General features: G+C 37.8%; 1 protein-coding gene across 1 annotated transcript in view; it reads right to left on the reverse strand.

Moving 5' to 3' along the window:
- Positions 1–22,681, reverse strand: part of LOC101868186 (adhesion G protein-coupled receptor A3) — a 279,070-nt gene that overhangs the window by 150,144 nt on the left and 106,245 nt on the right. Inside the window, exons 5-6 of the mRNA XM_005144065.3 lie at positions 18,950–19,021; positions 17,978–18,141 (exon numbers count right to left, since the gene is read on the reverse strand). Of these exons, the coding sequence (XP_005144122.1) occupies positions 17,978–18,141; positions 18,950–19,021 (236 nt within the window). The remainder of the gene's footprint in view (positions 1–17,977; positions 18,142–18,949; positions 19,022–22,681) is intronic.

Below are 22,681 nucleotides of genomic sequence, written 5' to 3' on the forward strand. Positions count from 1 at the left end.
CATTTCATAGATTTGACAGTGTTTGAAGGCCATATCCTTCAATCCTACCGTTTCTGTAGGGACTGGATCCCTAGACAGTATTTGTTTTCTTTCAATTTTATTTCTAGGTTTCAAAACTACCTTAACACATGTTCTGTAAAACATTTTCTATGCATTATGAGACCGATGCTATTTCTTTTAAGCTGGTAGGAGAACACTGAAAGGGATCATTTTAGGAAAAGAAATTTACACAGAGGCTCTGCAGCTAAAGAAAGATCATCTTCTATGGGATAATATGGAATAAAGGAAAATCTTATTTTCTTTTTTCTGATATAGTTTTCTTAGGGTGGAAAAGAAAATTAATGCCTCTGATACTTTGTTATCATGACACAAAATTCTAATGGTAATTAAACTACTAAAGATTGACATATGTGATTTATGAACATGCTACTATGAACATCCTGCAGAACAGCTCCCAAATACAACATTTCACCTCAGCCTACAATGCCAAAACAATTGTCTGAGCCTGAATCACTTCAGAACTTCATTACTGCAATCTCATCTTAGACAAAACGCCTAAGGTCTTGCACTTTGGAAATCCTTCTATCTACATGAGGATAGAAAATTAAAGCTAGATCTTCTTCTCTCTTATTTTTCTTCTGTTTACATTTAAAGGTCTCTCATCATTGATATCTATTCAGCCTACAGCATTGTCAGTTGAAAGGTCACCCTTCTACATTTGCACCACTAGTAACTATCTCAAACATCTATTTTTCTGACAAGCACTTCAACATTATTTTTTTTTCCATTTCACTGCTCACCATCTTTTCTTCTTTAAGCTTTCTCCTCAAAATCCTCCATTGCCTGTAATAAATACAAATGAACTTAACCATGCCTAGCCAGACTGCAACCCATAATCACTGGCTTGACAACAGATAACCAATAGTGTCTGTTCCTCTCCTTACTCAGCATCCCACCCTAACACACTTCTGTCATGCAGATATTGTCTTCGGAACACTTTAATTGTGAGAAGCTGCATTTGTAAACCTAACTTTGGGCCCAAAGGGGAATTTAAATGTTTAATGTTGTATTCATCACCTGCTTTGAATAAACAGTGACAAGGACCACTTCTACCTTTTAACAGAGTAAGAATGCTGGCCAGCATAGCACACAGGATTTATACAGGAGTGAATGTGTGATACTTCAGTCCCGGAGAATCACACAAAGGATTAAGGGGTTAGCTACTATCTACTGAAATGTAAATCTGCTGTGACCATAACAAACAGGTTTCAGAAACCCATCCTTACTTGTTTATCCATCCTGTACTTATCTTCTGATTGCACCTATTATTTTTGAACACTAAAAATTCCTTGAAACATACCTACTATCTCTGTATGATCCTTGGCTTCTAACTAGAAGAAGAGAAAGTAAACCAGATTAATACTTCATAATAGCCACAGGCTTGGTCTCAGTCATTTACACCAAAAGTTTTAACTGGAAGATGGAGAGAACCTTTCCCTCCAAAAGGATGAAACCTTCGAGTTGCATTTCAAAGTTAGTTAAGGAACATAAATAAAAGCTATGGTGTGGAAGTTAACTACAGATTAATGGAATGATTACGAATATGGAGTCCAGAAAAATTCAATATACCAGCACAAGTACAACAGCAATATACACTACTCACAGAAATAAAACATTTCTCATGAATACAGCAATATTAACTGAGGTTATTGTATGCTGTCAAATGTTTTTGTTCATGCAGTGAGTGTCACATGTCATGAGACTATGAAGTAGCTAGAGTGTGAACTATAGCATCAATATTTCTTAAGTCAAGCTAAATAACTTGCCTGGCATATGAATGCATTCTAATATTATCACTGCCTTTATAGGTATCTCTAAGGCTCTCCTGTTATCACTTCTCTTGCTCAGCCTTGGGAATAACCAAACCCAGAAACTGAGTGGGAATGAAGTGTCCTGTACAGCTTTTGGCAATTAATGACCAGGTGTAAATGAAACCCTTTTTTACTGCAGCATATCAAAAAGGAGAAAATGATCCTTTGATTGACATCAGTCCTATCAACAACCTACTCATCTTCTTTTTATTTGCAACAAAGAGGCAAAGGGAACGAAACATATCTTTGGTATCCTTTGGCTAGGATATCCTTCTAACCAGATGAACTCTTTTGAGAATGTACTGATATGGGCTGGCAAAGTGACAAATAATGATGCAAACTCATTTTCAAAGTGAAATTAGTAAAATTTCTATACATTATGACATTTGCAAACCATGGAAGGTTCACTTCAGTAGTTCTGCAAAACATCTGCTTTTAATCTCTGTGATGTCTACAAAAAAATTATTACCAGAGCTAATATTTCGTTGTTTTCCAGGGATAATCATGATTTAAATGAATGAGGTTCTGTAACTATTATGCAAAAGTTCCAGTTCACTTCCTTGACACAGCTCACAGATATAAGGATTAACTGCATCAATGAGTTTCTAGATAAGGTCCAATATCCTTTATCCTGAATGGTTATAAAATGGTTGTAGAGTTCAATCAGCATCAACTAGAAATACTTATTTTAAATCCATTATTCAACAATCCCTCAGGTTCAGAAGAAAAATAAATTTACTAATGCCATACACATATTTTCAAGCTTGACTTTGAAAATAAAGAAGAAATTCTGAAAGTATGATTTTGGCATTGATTTGATGGCCCTGGAAATATAACAGCTCTGGCAAGCATATCCCTACACAATAGAAATTTTCTCTTTGATTATGTGATTATTGAAGACTAAATGGTGATTACTAAACTGTGATTACTAACTGTACGCCATCTGTAATGCTTGTGTGTTTTTATGTGTCTGGTAGATACAACAGCCTCGTATGATTAAAAATAATTTGCAGCTTACTACTAAGTCCCAGGAGAGGAGGGTTTAATTTAGGGGGATTTTATTTATTTAATTTATGCACACATGAAAACTATTCCAAGATTCTCCTTCCAAGACAATCCACTCTGCTGCCCTTAAATTTGGAGCCAGCTCCACCATCTGCAAATGAGAGGTATGACTCTCCTGTAAGCATTTAGATCAAGGGGTGATGGAGTGTTTCACAGTCTTTACCTGTCTTGTCTCTCTAGTCAGCACTAAACCATGATTGCAGCAGAACACCACAGGAATCACTGATTGCAGCATGAATCTAAAGGTCTAACCCATCATTACAGTAATTACATCTGTTTCTTTATCTTTCACTTCTCTGCAGAAAAGGGTTTGGTTGACTGAAAGCCAGATTCTTTCTGCAATCCAGTCTTGTGTTTCAGATTAGCTCTAGACTAGAATACTGAGAACATACGGAGGAGGAATCAGGTTACAGAAATACCACTGAATTAGAACATCACTTAAGAGTCCTTCTCATTGAAAGTATATCCCTGTACATATGATATAATAGGCATCACAGAAACATGGTGGGATGGCTCCTTTGACTGGAGTGTTAGAATGGAAGGTTATAGGCTTTTTAGAAAAGACAGGCCCGGTAGGAGGGGAGGGGGAGTTGCCCTTTATGTTAGGGATAGGCTGGAGAGTATGGAACTCTGTCTGGGGACAGGTGATCAGTTAACAGAAAGTTTGTGGGTCAGGGTTAAGGGGAAATCGGTGATGGGACACATTACTGTGGGAATATGTTACAGACCGCCTGATCAAGAGGAATCTGTGGATGAAGAACTCTACAGACAAACAGGAAAAGCCTCACACTCACAGGCCCTTGTTCTCATGGGGGACTTCAACCACCCTGACACCTGTTGGGGCAACAGTACAGGCAGGCACAAGCAATCCAGGAGGTTTCTCAATTGTGTGGAAGACAACTTTCTTCTGCAAGCAATAAAGGAGCCGACGAGGAGAGGTGCCCTGCTTGACCTCGTGCTCACCAACAGGGAAGGGCTCATTGGAAATGTGACTCTTCAGGGAAGTCTTGGATGCAGTGATCACAAGATGGTTGAATTCAAGGTCCTCAAGACAGTGAGAAGAGCGTGCAGTAAGCTCACTGCCCTGGACTTCAAGAGAGCAGACTTTGGGCTCTTCAGGAACCTGCTTAGCAAGGTTCCATGGGATATAGCCCTAGAGGGCAAGGGGGCCCAAGACTCTTGGTTAATATTCAAGGATCACCTGCTACAAGCTCAGGAGTGTTGCATCCCGACCAGAAGGAAGTGCAGCAGGAGGGCCAGGAGAGCCCCTTGGATGGATAAGGAGCTGCTGAGAAAAATTCACAGGAAAAAAGAGGCTTATAAATACTGGAAGCAAGGACAGGCAGCCTGGGATGAATACAGGGATGTTGTCCGGGAAGTTAGGGACCAAGATAGGAAAGCTAAGGCCCAATTGGAGCTAAACTTGGCAAAGGATGTTAAAGATAATAGGAAGGGATTTTATAGGTATGTAGCGGCTAAAAAAGAGACTAAGGACAATGTAGGCCCCCTCTGGAAGCTCTCGGGAGAACTGGCTACACAGGACTTGGAGAAGGCTGAGGTTCTGAATGGCTTCTTTGCCTTGGTCTTCACTGGCAAAGGCTCTGACTGCAGCACCCAAGTCTTGGAAGGCGGATGCAGGAACTGTGAAAACCTAAACCTTGGGACCACTGTACATGAGGATCTGGTTCGAGACCATCTTAAGAACCTGAATGTACACAAGTCCATGGGACCTGATGAAATCCATCTGCGGGTCCTGAAGGAGCTGGTGAATGAAGTTGCTAAGCCACTGGCCATCATATTTGAAAAATCATGGCAGTCAGGTGAAGTTCCTGATGACTGGAAAAAGGGAAATATAACCCCCATTTTCAAGAAGGGGAAAATGGATGACCCAGGGAATTACAGACCAGTCAGTCTCACCTCTGTGCCTGGCAAAATCTGGGAGCAGATTCTCTTGGAAGGCATGCTAAGGCACATGAAAAACAACAAGGTGCTTGGTGACAGCCAGCATGGCTTTATTAGGGGAAAATCCTGCCTGACCAATTTGGTGGCCTTCTGTGGTGGGGCTACAGAGCTGATGGACAGGGGTGGAGCAGTTGACATCTACCTGGACTTGTGCAAAGCGTTCGACACTGTCCCACATGTCATCCTTGTCTCTAAATTGGAGTGTCATCAATTTGATAGGTCAACCACTCAGTGGATACAGAACTGGCTGTATGGTCGCACTCAAAGAGTTGTGGTCAACGGTTCAATGTCTGGCTGGAGACCAGTAACGAGTGGTGTCCCTCAGGGATCGGTGTTGGGACCGGTCTTGTTTAATATCTTTGTCGCTGACATGGACAATGGAATTGAGTGTGCCCTCAGCAAGTTTGCCGATGACACCAAGCTGTGTGGTTCTGTTGATACACTAGAGGGAAGGAATGCCATTCAGAGGGACCTTGACACACTTGTGAGGTGGGCTGATGCCAACCTCATGAGGTTTAACCATGACAAGTGCAAGGTCCTACACCTGGGTCAGAGCAATCCCAGGCACAGCTACAGGCTGGGCAAAAAGGAAATTCATGGTAGTCCTGCGGAGAAGGACTTGGGGGTGTTGGTCAATGAGAAAATGAACATGAGCCAGCAGTGTGCACTCACAGCCCAGAAAGTCAACCATATCCTGGGCTGCATCAAAAGGAGCATGACCAGCAGGTCAAAGGAGGTGATCCTGCCCCTCTACTCTGCTCTCTTGAGACCTCACTTGGAGTATTTTGTGCAGTTCTGGTGTCCTCAACATAAAAAGGACATGGAACTGTTAGAACAAGTCCAGAGGAGGCCACGACGATGATCAGGGGACTGGAGCACCTCCCATACGAAGACAGGCTGAGAAAGTTGGGGCTGTTCAGCCTGGAGAAGAGAAGGCTGCGTGGAGACCTCATAGCAGCCTTCCAGTATCTGAAGTGGGTCTACAGGGATGCTGGGGAGGGACTCTTCATTAGGGACTGTAGTGATAGGACAAGGGGTAACGGGTTGAAACTTAAACAGCAGAGGTTTAGACTGGATATAAGGAAGAAATTCTTTACTTTTAGGGTGGTGAGGTACTGGAATGGGTTGCCCAGGGAGGTTGTGAATGCTCCATCCCTGGCAGTGTTCAAGGCCAGGTTGGATGAAGCCTTGGGTGATATGGTTTAGTGTGAGGTTTCCCTGCCCATGGCAGGGGGGTTGGAACTAGATGATCTTGAGGTCCTTTCCAATCCTAACTATTCTATGATTCTATAATTTCAGCATATGCAGTGCCCCCAAGATGTATATGAAGTTGAAAAAGAAAACAGAAATTATTTTAATCGCCATTAGCTAAAAGAAAAGGACAGCAAGGTTCACTGAAGCTCTAAAGAAATGTTCCAATGAGTATTTCCTTAATATCTATAAACCTATTTATCTCACACATATAGACAAATTAATACTTGGTCCTTTCCTTACAATTTAGTTCTTAAGATTTTAAAAATAGCTCAATTTTCCATCTAATTTTGTCCTTCTTTCTTTTCTTAGTGTTTTAAAAGATGAAAAGCAGAAGAACGTGAAGCAAATACTGCTGTCTCTGCACACATATAGAATATAAATGACTGTAAAAGACACAACATAAAATGCAGTTCTACCTGTATTCCAGTTACATTTTCAATACAGTATTATATTTAGAATGCATGCACTTCCAAAGAATAGATAGTACTGTTTTCTGGGTGAATGATCAAAAGCAAATTGGTAAGCACAAAAGCTGGATAATGCAGTTGATTTGTCTGAACACCACAGAAAGTCAGCTAGTCATTGGTCAACACAAGGCAGCACAAGGTACTGGAGGCATGATCAGAGAAAAACAAAACTATGTCCAACTACCAGCCACATATAACTTATAACCTGGGCAGCACAATTCTCTAGAGTTAAATGGCTACTTAGTGCATAATCCAGGGCACTATGATAGCGTATTCTGCTGTTCAGTTCACAACAAACACAGTTTTCTGCTGTACATGATCTGGACCTCATTGACTGGCTTTGTCTGATATTGGCAGCTTTTACTGTCAGAAATACGAAAATTCACAGGTTTCTCCAGGTTCCCCATGTATCAGTCCAATATTACAGTACTCAGTGCAGTATTACAGTGCTCATGTCTCAGGATACACATTTACTGCTGCCTTTTGATAGAAAACTCAGTTTGCTACAGTGCGCTACGAGCTTTTGGGACAGAAAAAAGCCAGAGGTTGGCATTTTGCTTCTTGTTAATCACTTGATTTATTGTAATGCCAAGGGGCTTTTCATTTAAACGGAGTGTGCCTACAGAGGCGGCACATCCTGCTGACAAAAGTGTGAGTTAGAGCTCTAATATTTGTATACAAGCTCAGTGGGAAAGAAATGTGCATGGAAAGCACAGTGGGGGGAACTTGGAAGTGAGGACAAAGTAAAGAAACTGGTCCAATAAAAAGGACAAATGAAAATGAGGAAAAACAAATTGAAAAACATTAGTTAAAAATTTGAATTGCTGACACAGCAAATTATGTCTGTTGATATTTACTGAATGCAGCTTAAGAGACTGATATGAATTGCCAGTTCTGCCAAGAAAGGGAAGTGCAAGAACACCAACGCCAATTTCTGTATTGTAAAATTTGCTGACAATAACGAAAGGTTTGGTGTAGAAAGTCACAGACGCTGCCATATGCCAAGGAAATCAAGAATGACTACAGAACTGGAGCCAAGCTTTAGTTTTAATAAAAGCTTTGCCTGGCTCCAATTTTAACATAATATCAAGAAAATACAGATGCCAACATGCATTAAACACATCTAAATGAGACAAGTCTTTTGGATTTGAGACAAGAAAGCTTTGTGTCATATTCATTTACAGCTTGTTGCAGAAAAAGTGGAGCTTCTGTTTGTGTAACAGCATCCTACTTCCACCAAATTCATAATACTGGCAGGACAAGGCATATTCCACACCATTTTATCATTTCCTTTCACCTTTGTACATTCTTTTTAGACAGAAACAGAAAGTAGGTTGTTTTGGGTGGTTTTTTTTTGTTTTTGCAGCATCTCATAATTACAGGTTTATGCTTATTTTGTAATGCTAAGTGCTACACTAAAATGGCAACCAATTACGAAAGAGCAAGTCACTTGAGCAAATCCAAGTCATACAGGTACCAATCAGCACTCAGCAAGTGAATCACAAATCCAGCCATGACAGTCATTTAACTGACTTGACTTTCTCTACTGGAGTTCCACTATATTTATAAGTCCCCGTGAAAATAAATTATCATTTTGCACTGCATCTAGGTACTGATGCTTCTGGTGCCCATTACAGACATTTCAAGTGAGGGAACAGCAGAAAAACATTTTCTTATCTGCTAATGATAGCAGTGATTTACCTGGTAGAAAAGTAGAGATAGAGAAATACAGGGGTGGCAGGTTTCACTTAACAGCATTTAATATAACTCCAAATATTGTAACATTACTTTGTAAACTGGTAAGAGCTACTTGAAAAATTTCTACAACAGAAAATTCAAGGTTTCAGTCCAGTTAATCAATTAACCAAAAACATTAGTTGTGTGCAGGCAAAACAGAGCCCACATCTTGCACTGGAATATGTAGTAGAATTTAAAAGAACGGGTAAAGAGTTTTTTTCATCACTGATTTTTGTCTTATCAAATAAAACTGCTGCCACTTTCAATTTCTGATTTTCAAATTGTCCCAGAAGTCTACTTTAGAATCTAAGGAACATTTGATTATTTGCCACATCCTGAAACTTGAAGACCATGACATAATGGCAGCTTTGGTATTGGAAGGTTCATCAACACAAATTCCTTCACTGGCAAGAGTTGGAAGCCGTTGCTAGAAAGCTAATTCTGATTACTCAAATTATCCTTATGACAAGCAAGCTGGCAGACTCATGGTTATGCACACTCATTACCGCTTGCAGTTAATAGAAGTGGCTGAGCGATTGCAAGGTAAATGGGAAGTGCAGTGGTAGCACTCATTTTCCATACCGTAAGAATGACTAGCCACCTTCTTTTTATTTTCAGCTTATTTTATTTTAGACCCTGGAAACATGGCAGCAGAAGGTCCCAAGAGTGGCAGTGACTGCCCCTAATTGCCCAGACAGAGTCTGGCAGGCTGCATGAGTACCCATCTATTTTGCAAGAATGACAAACAAAAAAAGAAACATAAAAGTCATAAAAGATGCTGACCAAGCGACAGTTCTGCTGAAGTAAGACTTGCTCCAGTCATTGTATGGTATTTTTCCATTCCAAGGTCCTCTCAGCCCAGGTAACATTGTCAGAAATGGCAGCTCTCAACAGCAATTTTTACACATATATTAAAGAAAGTGCTGCATGACGAGATGTGCTATAAAAATGTGAAATATCACTATGGTATACTACATACAATTAAAACAGAGAATGTTGGGATGGAGGTTTCATTGGGAACTTTCCCATGAGAACAATAAAGATTAATTACAACAAATTGTAGCTAAGTGCTGTTAAGTGGACAATATTGACATAGGTTTGGTAAAGAAGCTTATATAATTTTATCTAGAAATTGCAAGTATAAAATTAACCATACCCTTTAATGTACATGCTACCACACGTATCTTCTGGGATATTTCACTGGCCTTAGTCACGGCTGGCTGTCTTACCATTGCTTTGCTCATGAGCTTTTGGAAATGGCCAGTTAAGTCTCCCAAGGGCAGAAGCTTTGAAGATCAAAAAGACTTAGTTTCACTGATATTCTCCTCACTACATCTCAGGTAAATTTTCTTTTAGTTATTTTACACACTTTTTGGAACAAGTGGGCAAAAACAATGTAGAAAATAGGACACAACTATACATTAAAAACTTCTGATGTAGTTTAAGACTATGCTGCGGTAAGAAAAACAAATTGGGTACAGTTCCAGTATCTAAATCAGTGAGATTTCAAGGATAAAAAGTTCTGTTGAACAATATTTTCATGTGTGAGCAGAGCTACGATAAAATACATAGCAGTAAAACTTTATCATGTACATTTCTTGAATGACCATTTTAATACTTATTTCACATTTATAAGTTTCACGTCATTAATTTTGCACCCAAAAACTTGCAGCAGTCTTCTAAATTACAACTTAAGAAATTAGACCAATATTTAATGTTAAATATGGGGCAACATATTCCTCTTTTTCCCACAGTTTGAGAACGATCATATTAGAATGAGAAATTTAGAATTTCAAGCCAAAATGTTAGAGCATTGGTGGTTTGGCCACTTAGCTCTGACAAAAAATGAATCTACCACCTCTACCTCTGGAGGATCAAAAATGTGCAGTTATACTATTTATCTATAGACCTTCTGTTATTATGAAAATTTTCCTATTTAAAAAAAAATCCTGAATTGCTAACACTGCGGAAATAGAAATAATTACAAGAAGATTTAACTATAAATAACTGTATCACTATCCATATCTTGCAAAACCTAATCCAGTGAAAGGTTACTAATGTGAATATTCCTATTTCAATATAATTAAACTTATTCATATTATTAGGCACTCCCTGCAGAATTGGAGCTGAAGTCTTGATCCTGAATATTCCTCAAGACAATGATGCTCCGCATGAATGCAGCAGGCTATCTGTAGGCTGCCAAGAAACTGCAGGACTGGAATCTAAATCTGGATAATTAATCCATCATTCTTTGTACTTGAGATTTTGAGTTTAGTCAGTTACTGCATACCGGAAAACCCTCACAGTTCAATATTTATAGTGTGCTAATGTAGTAAGACTGACTTGTAAATGAAGAAAGAAATGGTTGAAACACTAATCTCAAAACCATCCCTAAATTTAAGGAAATAACAGATAAGAACAAAAAACCACCTTTTGTGTACACTGAGATAAATGAAGAAAAAATATTCCTTGTTAAATTTGAGTCAATATTTGTTACTGCAACATATTTCATGTAGGAAAGGAAACTTAAGAACAATCTATGTGCATATACATCCTATTGCTGTTTTATTAATCAAAAGGCAATGTAGGTAATTAATTTTTGTCACTGTATGAAAAAAGCAACTTCAAACCTTATTTCTCACACAATATCCCCAGCATAAAATATTTGACAGCATTCTTAAAAGTTGATGCAGAACGAGGCTGAACACATTCAGCTGATTTCAGGCTTAAATTTAAATGTTGACAAATTCTTCTTTCAAAGATAAAATTTCCCATTATCAATCTATTTTTTCTACATTTACCATTTTAAAAGTATGTATAACTTTCAAAGTTCTTAATACTGGACAGTGGAAACAGACTTTGCTAGGCATGAAGGGAAAACAACATACAAACACATCAGTTAAAATTATAACGCAATATGAACATATAAAGCATCTGAAAGATCAGTATACTATTTCTGAGAAAGCATTCAAAGCCACACTGTGTTTTAGGTGTCAATGTCAAGAACAAAAGAACTGCTTCAAAAAATCAACACATAAACTAGAAAGTATAGAAAATAGCCTAATTTTTCCCATGGCATTACTCTAAGTGATTTAAAATGTCTTGAATGTTCTGAATTTTTGTGGTATTTTAGTTAAGATTGCAAAAAAAATAATTACCTACAAAAATAGACTAGGGAGATGCATGTGACCTGAAAGAAATATGCCTCAATGCTACTCTGCTCTCGTGAGACCTCACTTAGAGCACTGTGTACAGTTCTGGTGTCCTCAACATAAAAAGGACATGGTACTGTTAGAACAAGTCCAGAGGAGGGCCACGAGGATGATCAGGGGACTGGAACACCTCCCATTTGAAGACAGGCTGAGAAAGTTGGGTCTGTTCAGCCTGGAGAAGAGAAGGTTGTGTGGAGACCTCATAGCAGCCTTCCAATATCTGAAGGGGGTGTATAGGGATGCTGGGGAGGGACTATTCATTAGGGACTGTAGTGACAGGACAAGCAGTAACAGGTTAAAACTTAAACAGAGGAGCTTTAGATTGGATATAAAGAAGTTCTTTACTGTAAGGGTGGTGAGGCACCTGAATGGGCTGTCTAGGGAGGTTGTGAATGCTCCATCCCTGACAGTGTTCAAGGCCAGGTTGGACAGAGCCTTGGGTGATATGGTTTAGTGTGAGGTGTCCCTGCCTATGGCAGGGGGGTTGGAACTAGATGATCTCAAGGTCCTTTCCAACCCTAACTGTCCTATGATTCTATATTTAAGCAGATTACAATACGTGACAGTAGGTATGTAGAGCTGAATACTTCAGAATTTTGTATGTAACGAATACAATCTTAAAATAGGTTAGCTAAAGAAGTGATTCAGAGCAGTTCTGAGGAGAAGGACATCGGGTGTGGGTCAATGAGAAACTGAACATGACCTGTCTTCAGTGTGTACTTGCAGCCCAGAAACTAACCATATCCTGGGAGTGCAAGCAGGAGGTTGAAGGAGGTGAACCTGCCCCTCTACTCTGCTATTGTGAGACCTCACTTGCAGCACTGGTATGCAGTTCTGGTGTCCTCAACATAAGGACATAGAGCTGTCGGAGAAAGTCTGAAGGAGGGTCACAAGGATGATCAGGGGCTAAAGTACCTTCCATATGCGGGCAGGCTGAGAAAGTTGGGGCTGTTCAGCCTGAAGAAGAGAAGGCTGAGTGGAGCCTTCCAAAATCTGAAGGGGGCCTACAAGGATGCTGGAGAGGAACTCTTCATCAGAGACTGCAGCAACAGAACAAGGGGTAATGAGCTTAAACTTAAACAGGGAAAGTTCAGGTTAGATATAAGGAAGAAGTTCTTTACTGTGAGGGTGGTGAGGTGCTGGAACAGGCTGTCCAAAGTGGTAAATGCTCCATCCCTGGCAGTGTTCAAGGTTAAATATAACTATATCCCCTTCATCCCAACATATTATTTACATTTTCTATGAAGTGTTTAAACAATAGTATTGCATAAAACAGAAGCCAGGAAAAGATCTATCCCCTTGATTTGTGGTACCCCTGCTAAATAGGAAGTCTATTATTTAAAAAAAAGTGCCTTTCCATAATCTTTTCTGAGTCACAACTTGCTAGTTTCACTCATGAGCTAACACTTTAAGGTAGTTTACAGAATTCAGAGACTGAGTAATAATACAAACACCTTGGGACACAACTTGTAGCTATTATCTTCCACTTTTTCTCACCCCTATTTTCAGTAGGATGGATTTTTATTCTTCTTTAGTCTTAAGACTTTTCTCAGTAGACAGGCCCCTAATGCATGTTAAAAATCTAATAATACACATCTTATACCAATAAAACTCCAGTTCTGTATTTTGAATATTAATTTTCTGTCATACATAGTGACAGTCTTATTTGAGTAGTAAAGCTATGGGAAAATTATGAACCAACCCAAACAATTTCTCACTACAAGCTTGATGTAAACAGTCAAAATTCTATTCATCACAATTAATAAGTGCACTACCCATGAAGAGAATACACACTTTGTCATAATACATACTTTCAAAATAACAGACTAAAACAACCACTCTAAGTCAGATGATGCACATTACAGTTCATTTTCATGAACATGGAGCACCCAGAGCAACAAAAGAATTCAAAACCAACTTCTGGATACTCAGAGCGCCTGCAAAATAGGCTCCTAAGCCTAGAAAGGCCACCCTCCCCTATTAAGGTAGATGAGAATACACTACAGGAAAATAGATGTTATTAGAATCATGTTAATACAAGAAAGGAAAACAACTCAGCCGGGATATTTTGCTTTGTAATTTGCCACTACTCTGTGCTTTGCAAATTCTGTTTCCACCATATTTTCCCCTGAGACTGCATCTTAAAATGAATGTAACTAACATTTGAGCTTGTATCTGTTTCCTTACACTGGAAGTTTCTTGACTGAGGATGGCATGCAAAAAACATGCAATAATGATAGCTTTGAGAATTGTTTCCATTTGCACTTGCTAGTTATTGCAACAGCATGGGCTTTTCAGAGGTGAGCAAATAGTAATAGTAGTAGTAATAATAATAATAATAATTATAATTCTGTATCTTAGAACTTCTTTTAACTCTTGTCCTACAGTCCTATGTTGAAGCAGTTCAACATGCAAGGAGATTTTCTCACATTCAGTACAATACAGCAAATAAGAAAGTGGGAAACAGAAAAATTTGGTGCAGAAACATAATAAAGACACAAGCAAATGATTCATTTCTTCAGAGAAAGAGACTTGTGCATAGCTTTCCATCAATACAGATGGAGAAAGAGGGTAAGCATATTTTTAGATTACATTTAGCCAATTTCTCATGAAAGGGTCAGATGCAAAGGGCTAGAATAAGCTCTGCTAACATGGCCTAGAGAGCCATTCCAGACTGTTAAAAGACCATTTTATCAGGCTTACTGCCAAATTGCCTTAGAGCAGGCTGCTAGGAAAGGCAAGGCCAACAACAGGAACAGGAAGGGTGACATGTGACAAAAGTAGCTTGCCTGAAAGTGCTGTGATGAGGTGGTGCAGATGTATATGTATCAAACTATCTGATAGAGTGAAGTGACTTGAAAAAAATCTAGGTGCCTCTCCACATTCAGACTTCCTGAGAGCTGACAAGATACTACATACAGTTCTTTTAACCTGTCTGCTTTATAGGTCCATGCAACGACATGATGACCAAGATTAAGACAGTAGACTACATAAGCCTGAAAAGCTACTGACACCAAGCAAAAACCTAAACCTATCCATGGTCTGCATAATGATAAGGAATAGAAATGTAATTTATTGTGTATAAAAGCATTAAACTAAGAAAAAAATAATATCCTTTTATATTTTTTTACTTTTTAAGTGATTTATTTTTTAATTAAAAAGAAAGGTGACAGCATGCTCATCTATAAACATCTGTAGAGAAAACATATATGCAAAAAAGTATACCTAAATTTGTAGTAGATCTGCATGAGAAACAGTATTCTGTCCCAGGAGAATGAGATAAATTTTCTTTGTGGTGAAAATAAAAAAATAAAAATATCCTAAAGCACTGTAAGACTATTTTTATACTTTGACTTTTACAATATTCTTGTATACTTAGTAAATATTTACATCATTTCTTGCAAAATCATTTTTACAAAGATTATTGACATTATGTCAGCTACTTTCTAAACTTCAAATACAATCTAATTGGGGAACACGAAATAATCAGCATTTTTCCAAAAAGCTGTTTGATGAGTCAACATTTTCTAACAGAAAAATTCTTCATCAGAGTTGTATGATATCAACTGTAATTTGCAAAAAACCCTGAACTTTTACTACTTAGTACTATTAGTTCAATAGCATCAATATAGTGCTGAAACTAAGAAACTAAATTCTAATATCTCATTCATCAGCGCAAAGAATGAAATCCCCACTTCTGTAATCCCCTTAAGACAAAAATTCATACAGGTCTTTCCTTTGTGAAGAATTTGGCCTATAGAATTCATTTCTGCTGATGATGTGCGCAAGGGAAAAAAACACAGACTCCTATCAGACCTCAGCTGGAATTTATAGCACTGGTGTTCAGGAAAATTATATTCCCTCCTGTAAATTGAATAAGTTATACTTGAAGTCATGGAGAAGCAGTAACAAGGCACAGCATGAAGCCAATTTCACAATCATTTTTCAGAAAGATACTCTGTCCATACCATCATGAATTCATTGCAGTCCTTCATAATTGAGGCAGAAGACAAAGGAAAAACTAACTTTTCAGGCTTATTTCCAACATTGTTAAAAACTGTTTTATAGCTGAACATTTCTGAGAGTCAGAAATTTTTGTTAAGGAAGATTTAAGTAGTTCTTGTAAGCTGTTAATGAAATAGGCAAGCAGAACCTTGTGAATTCCAAAACTGTTCAGACACTTAAATTAACTCGTATTAAAATCCTCAAAGCAAGTGCTTAACTGCATTCAATGGGTGACTACTTTGGCTGCTGTATCAGATGCATGGGAAAGATTTTCCACAAAGAAATTTGAAAGATGATTTCTTCTCCCATCAAAACACAAATCTAAAAAGCAAATGGCGAACTTGGAGCTACTCAGAATTTTTTTTACTGTCTCCACATACTTTGACTTTTTGACTAATATCCTCATTCACCTGAGATCTTTGCCATTTCCTTTCTATTTTGCTTTTTTCCATTGAATTCTTCTTTTCTATCCTAACCTTGTGACTGTGATACCTCATGACATCTTCCAGTATGTAGAAATGGATAGTAACTATAAATACACGTTTGATAGAATGGAAGATGTTCATATGCAAGAGTTTTTAATTTTTAAATCACTTAATATTTTCATTAGGATATGCTTGATTAGATTAGCTCTATGCATATTTTAACACATTTTCAAAACATTCTCAATAGCTGTTATTATTTTGGTAGCAAACAGCCTTCTATTATGCCTAAATTCAGATTAAGTTACTGGAAATGAAACTGCCAAATTTTGTGGGCACTGTGAGCTGCCCAACAGATATTATAAGCATTGTGAAGTACCTGGCAGACATTACAGAGCTGGTGGAACACTCAGCAAATATAACCACTGTGAAGCTCTCTACAGATACTAAAAGCAGTGTCAAGCTATTGGCAGTCCTTACAAACCTTGTCAAGTGTTCTGTGGACATTATAAATATCAGCTGAGAACTAGATGGGAATTATAAATTCTGTATCAGAGGTGCAGTAAGGAGTCCTATTAGGAATTAAGGTATGAAAATCTGAGAAATTGCTTTCATTTACTCTGTAAATTTCACAGGCACACATTCATTGGCAACCTGGGAATACCAATTAATAGTCCTTAATCAATTCTTCTGTTCATTCCAGAATTTTCAAAAGGACTTTTCCTGCTGGGAAATGGATCTCTATGAAGATGCCCCTGCTGGGTCTTGATAAATAGACAGCTTGGTATTTGAGAAGCATTGCAGATTTTCAAATGTTCTGTAATACTGGCTACTTTCTTACAAGCACCCATCCCTTATTTGCCTTCAGGCAGGTATCTGCGTTTCCTTAACAATTCAGCTGACGGACCTTCTGTAACTGATATTCACATCCTTTCACATCTCTCCAGACTTGCAAACATCTGCATTAGCTGTTAAAACCATTTATTTTGTTATTACTCCCATCAGCCGTAATGTCCCTTCTGCTATAAATGCGTTAGCAACAGCATCATTCCTCTTGTGGTTATTAGGATAAAAGCATTTTCTTTCCTTTTGTTTCCATGAGGCATTAGCAAAGTCACTATCCCAGCAATTTCCCACCATTCAAGATAGTCAAAGGTTCAAAGATTTTGTGATTAATCAAGTATATGTGAAATTATACTTCTCATTACGGGACCTACCAGCATCATCTTAGACAAGGTTTTTTTCTCTGCAGTATGTATACTTTCAAAATCTCTGTTTTAGTCTGCTCTTTGCTAGACAGTGCTCAGTGTGAGACGAGGTTTTTTGTCTCATTTATACTTTTTTGTTTCCTTCCTCACACCATATCCATCATGTTCCAACCCTAACCATTCCATGTTTCTATATTTGCCTTGGTGGAAAATCTTTTCCAAAAATCAATTTACTTACAGGTTTTCAAATACAAAATTCACCTAACTGAAGCTCACTGTAGGAATTCTGTTCATCCCCAAGACAGTGCTATAATGTACAGTTACAGGTTTATAAAACTGAAAAATACAAGAATGAAATCTGACATTTATGTCATGGTGTCAGAGGTATAACTTGAAAGGAACATTCTATAAATCGCTGTAGGAATCCTCAGTTCATGCTATATGCAATGTAGAGCTATCATCATGGTTAATGCGTTAAATCATAATTACATCTTACCTAATATATACACAGGAAAGAGTTGTTTTTGCAATATACATACATATATAATTTTATATGAAATTAAAAACTTGTATTTTTTTTCCATTCTCTTTCAGGCTTAGTTGTACCTTCTGTGCCATATGTCTGTATTTCTTGTGCCTAAAAGCAATTCAGATTTATTACTTTTTTTTGGCTGTTTGTTTTTTTGTGGGTTTTTTTTTTGCATAATTTCTGTTCTTTAATATTTTATCTGGATTTTTCTTCAGTTTGTAATGTTAAATGAGAGTACAGCTCACCACATATCAGCTGGTTTTCCTTCAGGTTATGAAATGACAGTCCTTGTAAAGCACTGGGGTATGCACAAACTGTTTCCTCCGCTATTCGAACTGAAGCATTTCTGGCCCATTGCAGGACCCATTTTAGATTACAGTCACAAATGAGTGAATCGGTGTTAAAGTGTCTAGAAAGGCAAAGAAAGATCACAATTAGTACATATTGGCAGTTTCCATAAGCAGGTTTTCTTCTGTTAGATTTCAATTATTTAACTCCAAAGAGAACTAATTCTAGGTAGATGCATAACTATGGAGCTACAATTATAGATGTATAATTGTAAAGATATCCCAAGACAACTGATTCACATTCTCCCCCATTTAATGACTTCCAAGACATTACATCAAAATTCTGGTTTTGATTACAGAACAGCATGACTGACTACTGAATTAAATTTGAGTATGTGTGACTGTAGAAAGTCATACTGTAACTCACTTCCACTTACACTTTTAAGGAGTGGATCTACCTAAGTAAGGATTACCCTAAGTAAGTAAGATCTACCTTTAGATCTCAGAGAGGTACATTCATAATAAATAGCTGGAAATTGTTATAATTACAGGAAAAATATTTAATGTGAGTGTTTTAGTGTATTTATACATTATATGTTGCACGTATAGTTTATATGATGTAATTCATGAAAACATGGAGAGGTGTAAGATCATAAAGGACAAAAAAAAAATGGATACTAGTTAGGATGGCAAGACTGGGCTAGTTATGAATGGGGTCAAGTTGTCAGCACTATCTATTCCATCAGGACAGATAGAAGATGACAGCTCATCAATAGAGAGCCAGGCACTGGTAACAGATCACTGCATATTTTACGTTTAGAATGCATTTCTAGAAACTATCCTGTTTGAACTCATATTCAACTCTGCTGTGCTTATTCTCATGTCTTTCTTGAATATTACAGATTTCTGAACATAATGAATGATACTTACAGTGCTTTCAGAGCTAGCAGCTCAGAAAAAAGTCCATTCATGAGAGTTGAAAAAATATTCCCTGACAAGTTCCTAAAAAAAATGCAATTTAGAGTCAGGTATAACAAATACAAGAAAACAAAGTTGTTAGAGTAGAATTTTCTCCGTGCTAATTAAGAAACTGTTTTCTTGACAACAGCAGAAACATATTTAAATTTGTACATTGCTTTCTCATAAACGACAGCAACATTCAAATCACATAACACACTTTTACTTTGTTTTCATAGCAGGTAAACATACAATTCACTTGGTCTAATAAACTGGAATATTTCTACATATTTAATAGAATAGAATTTTGGAAGAAAATATTCTAGAATTTAAGTGACAATATTCATTAAATGATTAGTCAGTGAGCCCTATGTTGTATTTTTATAGTATATGTAGAATGTCACTTCAAAAAAGGACTAAACCCAGTGTCTTAATTTAGTAATTATCAGAAGAATTCAAGCAATTCCTTAAAACAGTAATGAGTTATCAAAGTAACTACACAAATAGTTTCATTATGAAGGACTTTAAACAAACTGATTTTTTTCTATCCTTAATTAAGGACATTTCCATTTTAACTACTGTTTTCGATTTCTTGTCTTGATGGCTGAATGGATTAAGTTGAATGCTTGAAAACAGATGCAATTCAAATTTGCCTAGTTTAACTGCATTGCTCTGCCAATGCCTTAATAGTATAAAAGGTAAATGCTTAATATCAAGTAATACCGTCTTTTTCTACACCAGTAAACTGAAAAATTAGTGCAGTATCGAAGATTTATATTTCACAGCATATGAATTACCTACTTTTGAAATACATATACATGTTTCTTTCTATGCAGTGCCTGAAGCCTACATGTCTGAATTCAAAGATGGCTACAAAATTCCAGCTATCAGTGAAACTGCAGATCTTGTTGAGATCTGTTGTTACATAAAAAGATATGTTACATACTTGAGATTTGTTGTTACATAAAGAAAAAAAGTACAGACTGGCAAAGAAAATGTTTCGTTACTTTTTCATTAAAAAGGATGCTTTTATGATTATTGATTTTACTTCTGTCTACAAAGTAAATAATGTATATTAAACTGAAGACCAGGAGCAGTGTTCCACCAGTGAGAAATCTGCAAAAATATAAACCAGCTCCATAAAGCAAGAAAGAACAGAAAACTCATGAATCATGCTTTCTATGGAAACCTGTACAGAAACACATGCATTAACGAATTTGAGAAAGAAAATATTGCTAATTTATAAATTAATAAAGTTATGAAGCATTCTTGAAACAACTAATGTCCTTTTTGCACACAACTTCTCACCACTGAACTAATAATTAAAAAACTGAAACTGAACTTTGAACACTTCAAATTTGCATAGTAATTTAAAGAAAGATACTACACATACAGAAAATAAACTGGTTCAGCAACATTAAGTGAAATAGTTTCTCATTATATTCAGTGACAATGAGATATGTGGATATAATGGAACTCATTATTAAGTTTTTGTTTAGCAGTGGACCTTTAATAAAATTGTGATGCAAAGCTCCTGGAAACTGAAGCACTTTTGAGTATCTATCTCTTCCAAGTGTGGGTGTATCTAAAGGTGGAAATGAATGTTTGCTTGTAGCTGCCTATACCTTTAATATTTTGAATTTATCAACAGGAACTAAAAATACTGAGCATTTCATAAAGACTCAGTTACTTCCTTAAAATTAAATGGATCTACTCATGTGCTTATCAGACATAAGCCCTGACGAGGCATATCCTGAAGCAGCTCAGTGAACTGGGACATTAAATGGACTAAATCAGAAACTGATAACCCTGACATTTACACTGAAGGAAATCAGAAGCAGTTCCACTAATATGTAAGAAGTCACAGTAGTATAAATTTACCAACAGGGCAATTATGCTGAACTGAGAGATGGGAAAAGCAATCTGTCTAGCCTTGCGTGGATGGCACACAGAAGTCAGAAATACAGGGGGTTTCTTTTCTCTGCCTTACCCTACTGCAGTATGACAACATTTCTAATCAGATACAAATCCCAGCTTTTCCCTTAAATAGCTAAACAGGCTTCATACAACAAAACAAACAGAACACCAAGCCTGAATTCTGGTAATTTCATATGGACCAAAGGAATGCTTTAGCCCTGGTCAGTATTTAAGAAACAGGGAAGAACAGTAAGTTGTTTCCATGGCTAATATGGCAGGGTCACAGCATATGTATGAGAACTATGGACCTGAGCCAAGTGTCCATTCTGTTTACTGAACCAATGCACTTCCCATAGGTCCTGCCAAATCCACCAAGGTATCTAGTGAGAACTCACCTACACAGTGCTAACCTAAAAATTTCTGATTCATGTTCCACTTACAGACTTTTGGTTTCTTTTCACTGGGACAGCGAATTACAGAACCATTTTCTTCAGTGGTTTTGCCAAGTGCTGTAATAATTGAGTTACTGACCGTTAAAGACAAAAGCCAGCAAGACAATTTTCCATATTCTTTCATATTCTTCTAGAAGTGATCTGGTTTGAAGTTTCCATATTACTAGTAATAATTAGCAAACTAAGATTAGTTCATAGGGCTGTGTAAGTCATAAAGCAATACGTTTGTATGCCCAAGAAATACATAATTACAATATCTAGATCTCAAACAAACAAAAAAAAAATCTTGTTTTTTAACAAAACTTTCAGAAATCTTTTCAGATCATCCCAATAACACAGGCATGTCTGAGCTATGTATCTGCAATCCCTGCAAATGCCTGGATCTGTCAGTTCAGATAACATATTTTAAAATACAGAATCACAGAATAGTTTGGGTTGGAAAGGACCTTAGGATCATCTAGTTCCAACCCCCCTGCCATGGGCAGGGAAACCTCACACTAAACCATATCACTTCATCCAACCTGGCCTTGAACACTGCCAGGGATGGAGCATTCACAGCTCCCCTGGGCAACCCATTCCAGTACCTCACCATCCTAAGAGTAAAGAACTTCTTCTTTACATCCAATCTAAACTTTCCCTGTTTAAGTTTTAACCCGTTACCCCTTGTCCTTTCACTACAGTCCCTAATGAAGAGTCACAGAATCACAGAATCCCAAGGGTTGGAAGGGACCGTGAAAGATCATCTAGTCCAACCCCCCTGCAAGAGCAGGGTAACCTAGAGTATATCACACAGGAACTTATCGAGTCCCTCACCAGCATCCCTATACACCCCCCTCAGATACTGGAAGGCTGCTACGAGGTCTCCACGCAGCCTTCTCTTCTCCAGGCTGAACAGCCCCAACTTTCTCAGCCTGTCTTCATACAGGAGGTGCTCCAGTCCCCTGATCATCCTCGTGGCCTCCTCTGCACTTGTTCCAACAGTTCCATGGCCTTTTTATGTTGAAGACACCAGAACTGCACACAATACTCCAAGTGAGGTCTCAAGAGAGCAGAGTAGAGGGGCAGAATCACCTCCTTTGACCTGCTGGTCACGCTCCTTTTGATGCAGCCCAGGATACGGTTGGCTTTCTGGGCTGTGAGTGCACACTGCAGCCGGCTCATGTTCATTTTCTCATGGACCGACACCCTCAAGTCCTTCTCCGCAGGGCTGCTCTGAATCTCTTCTCTGCCCAGCCTGTAGCTGTGCCTGGGATTGTTCCAGTCCAAATGCATAACATTGTGAAATTCCACTGTTTCAGGTATCCTAAAAGCCCACATTAGTTTGATTTTAAGAGCA

This window comes from Melopsittacus undulatus, chromosome 4 (assembly GCF_012275295.1).
Source record: "Melopsittacus undulatus isolate bMelUnd1 chromosome 4, bMelUnd1.mat.Z, whole genome shotgun sequence".
NCBI classification, from domain to species: Eukaryota; Metazoa; Chordata; class Aves; order Psittaciformes; family Psittaculidae; genus Melopsittacus; species Melopsittacus undulatus.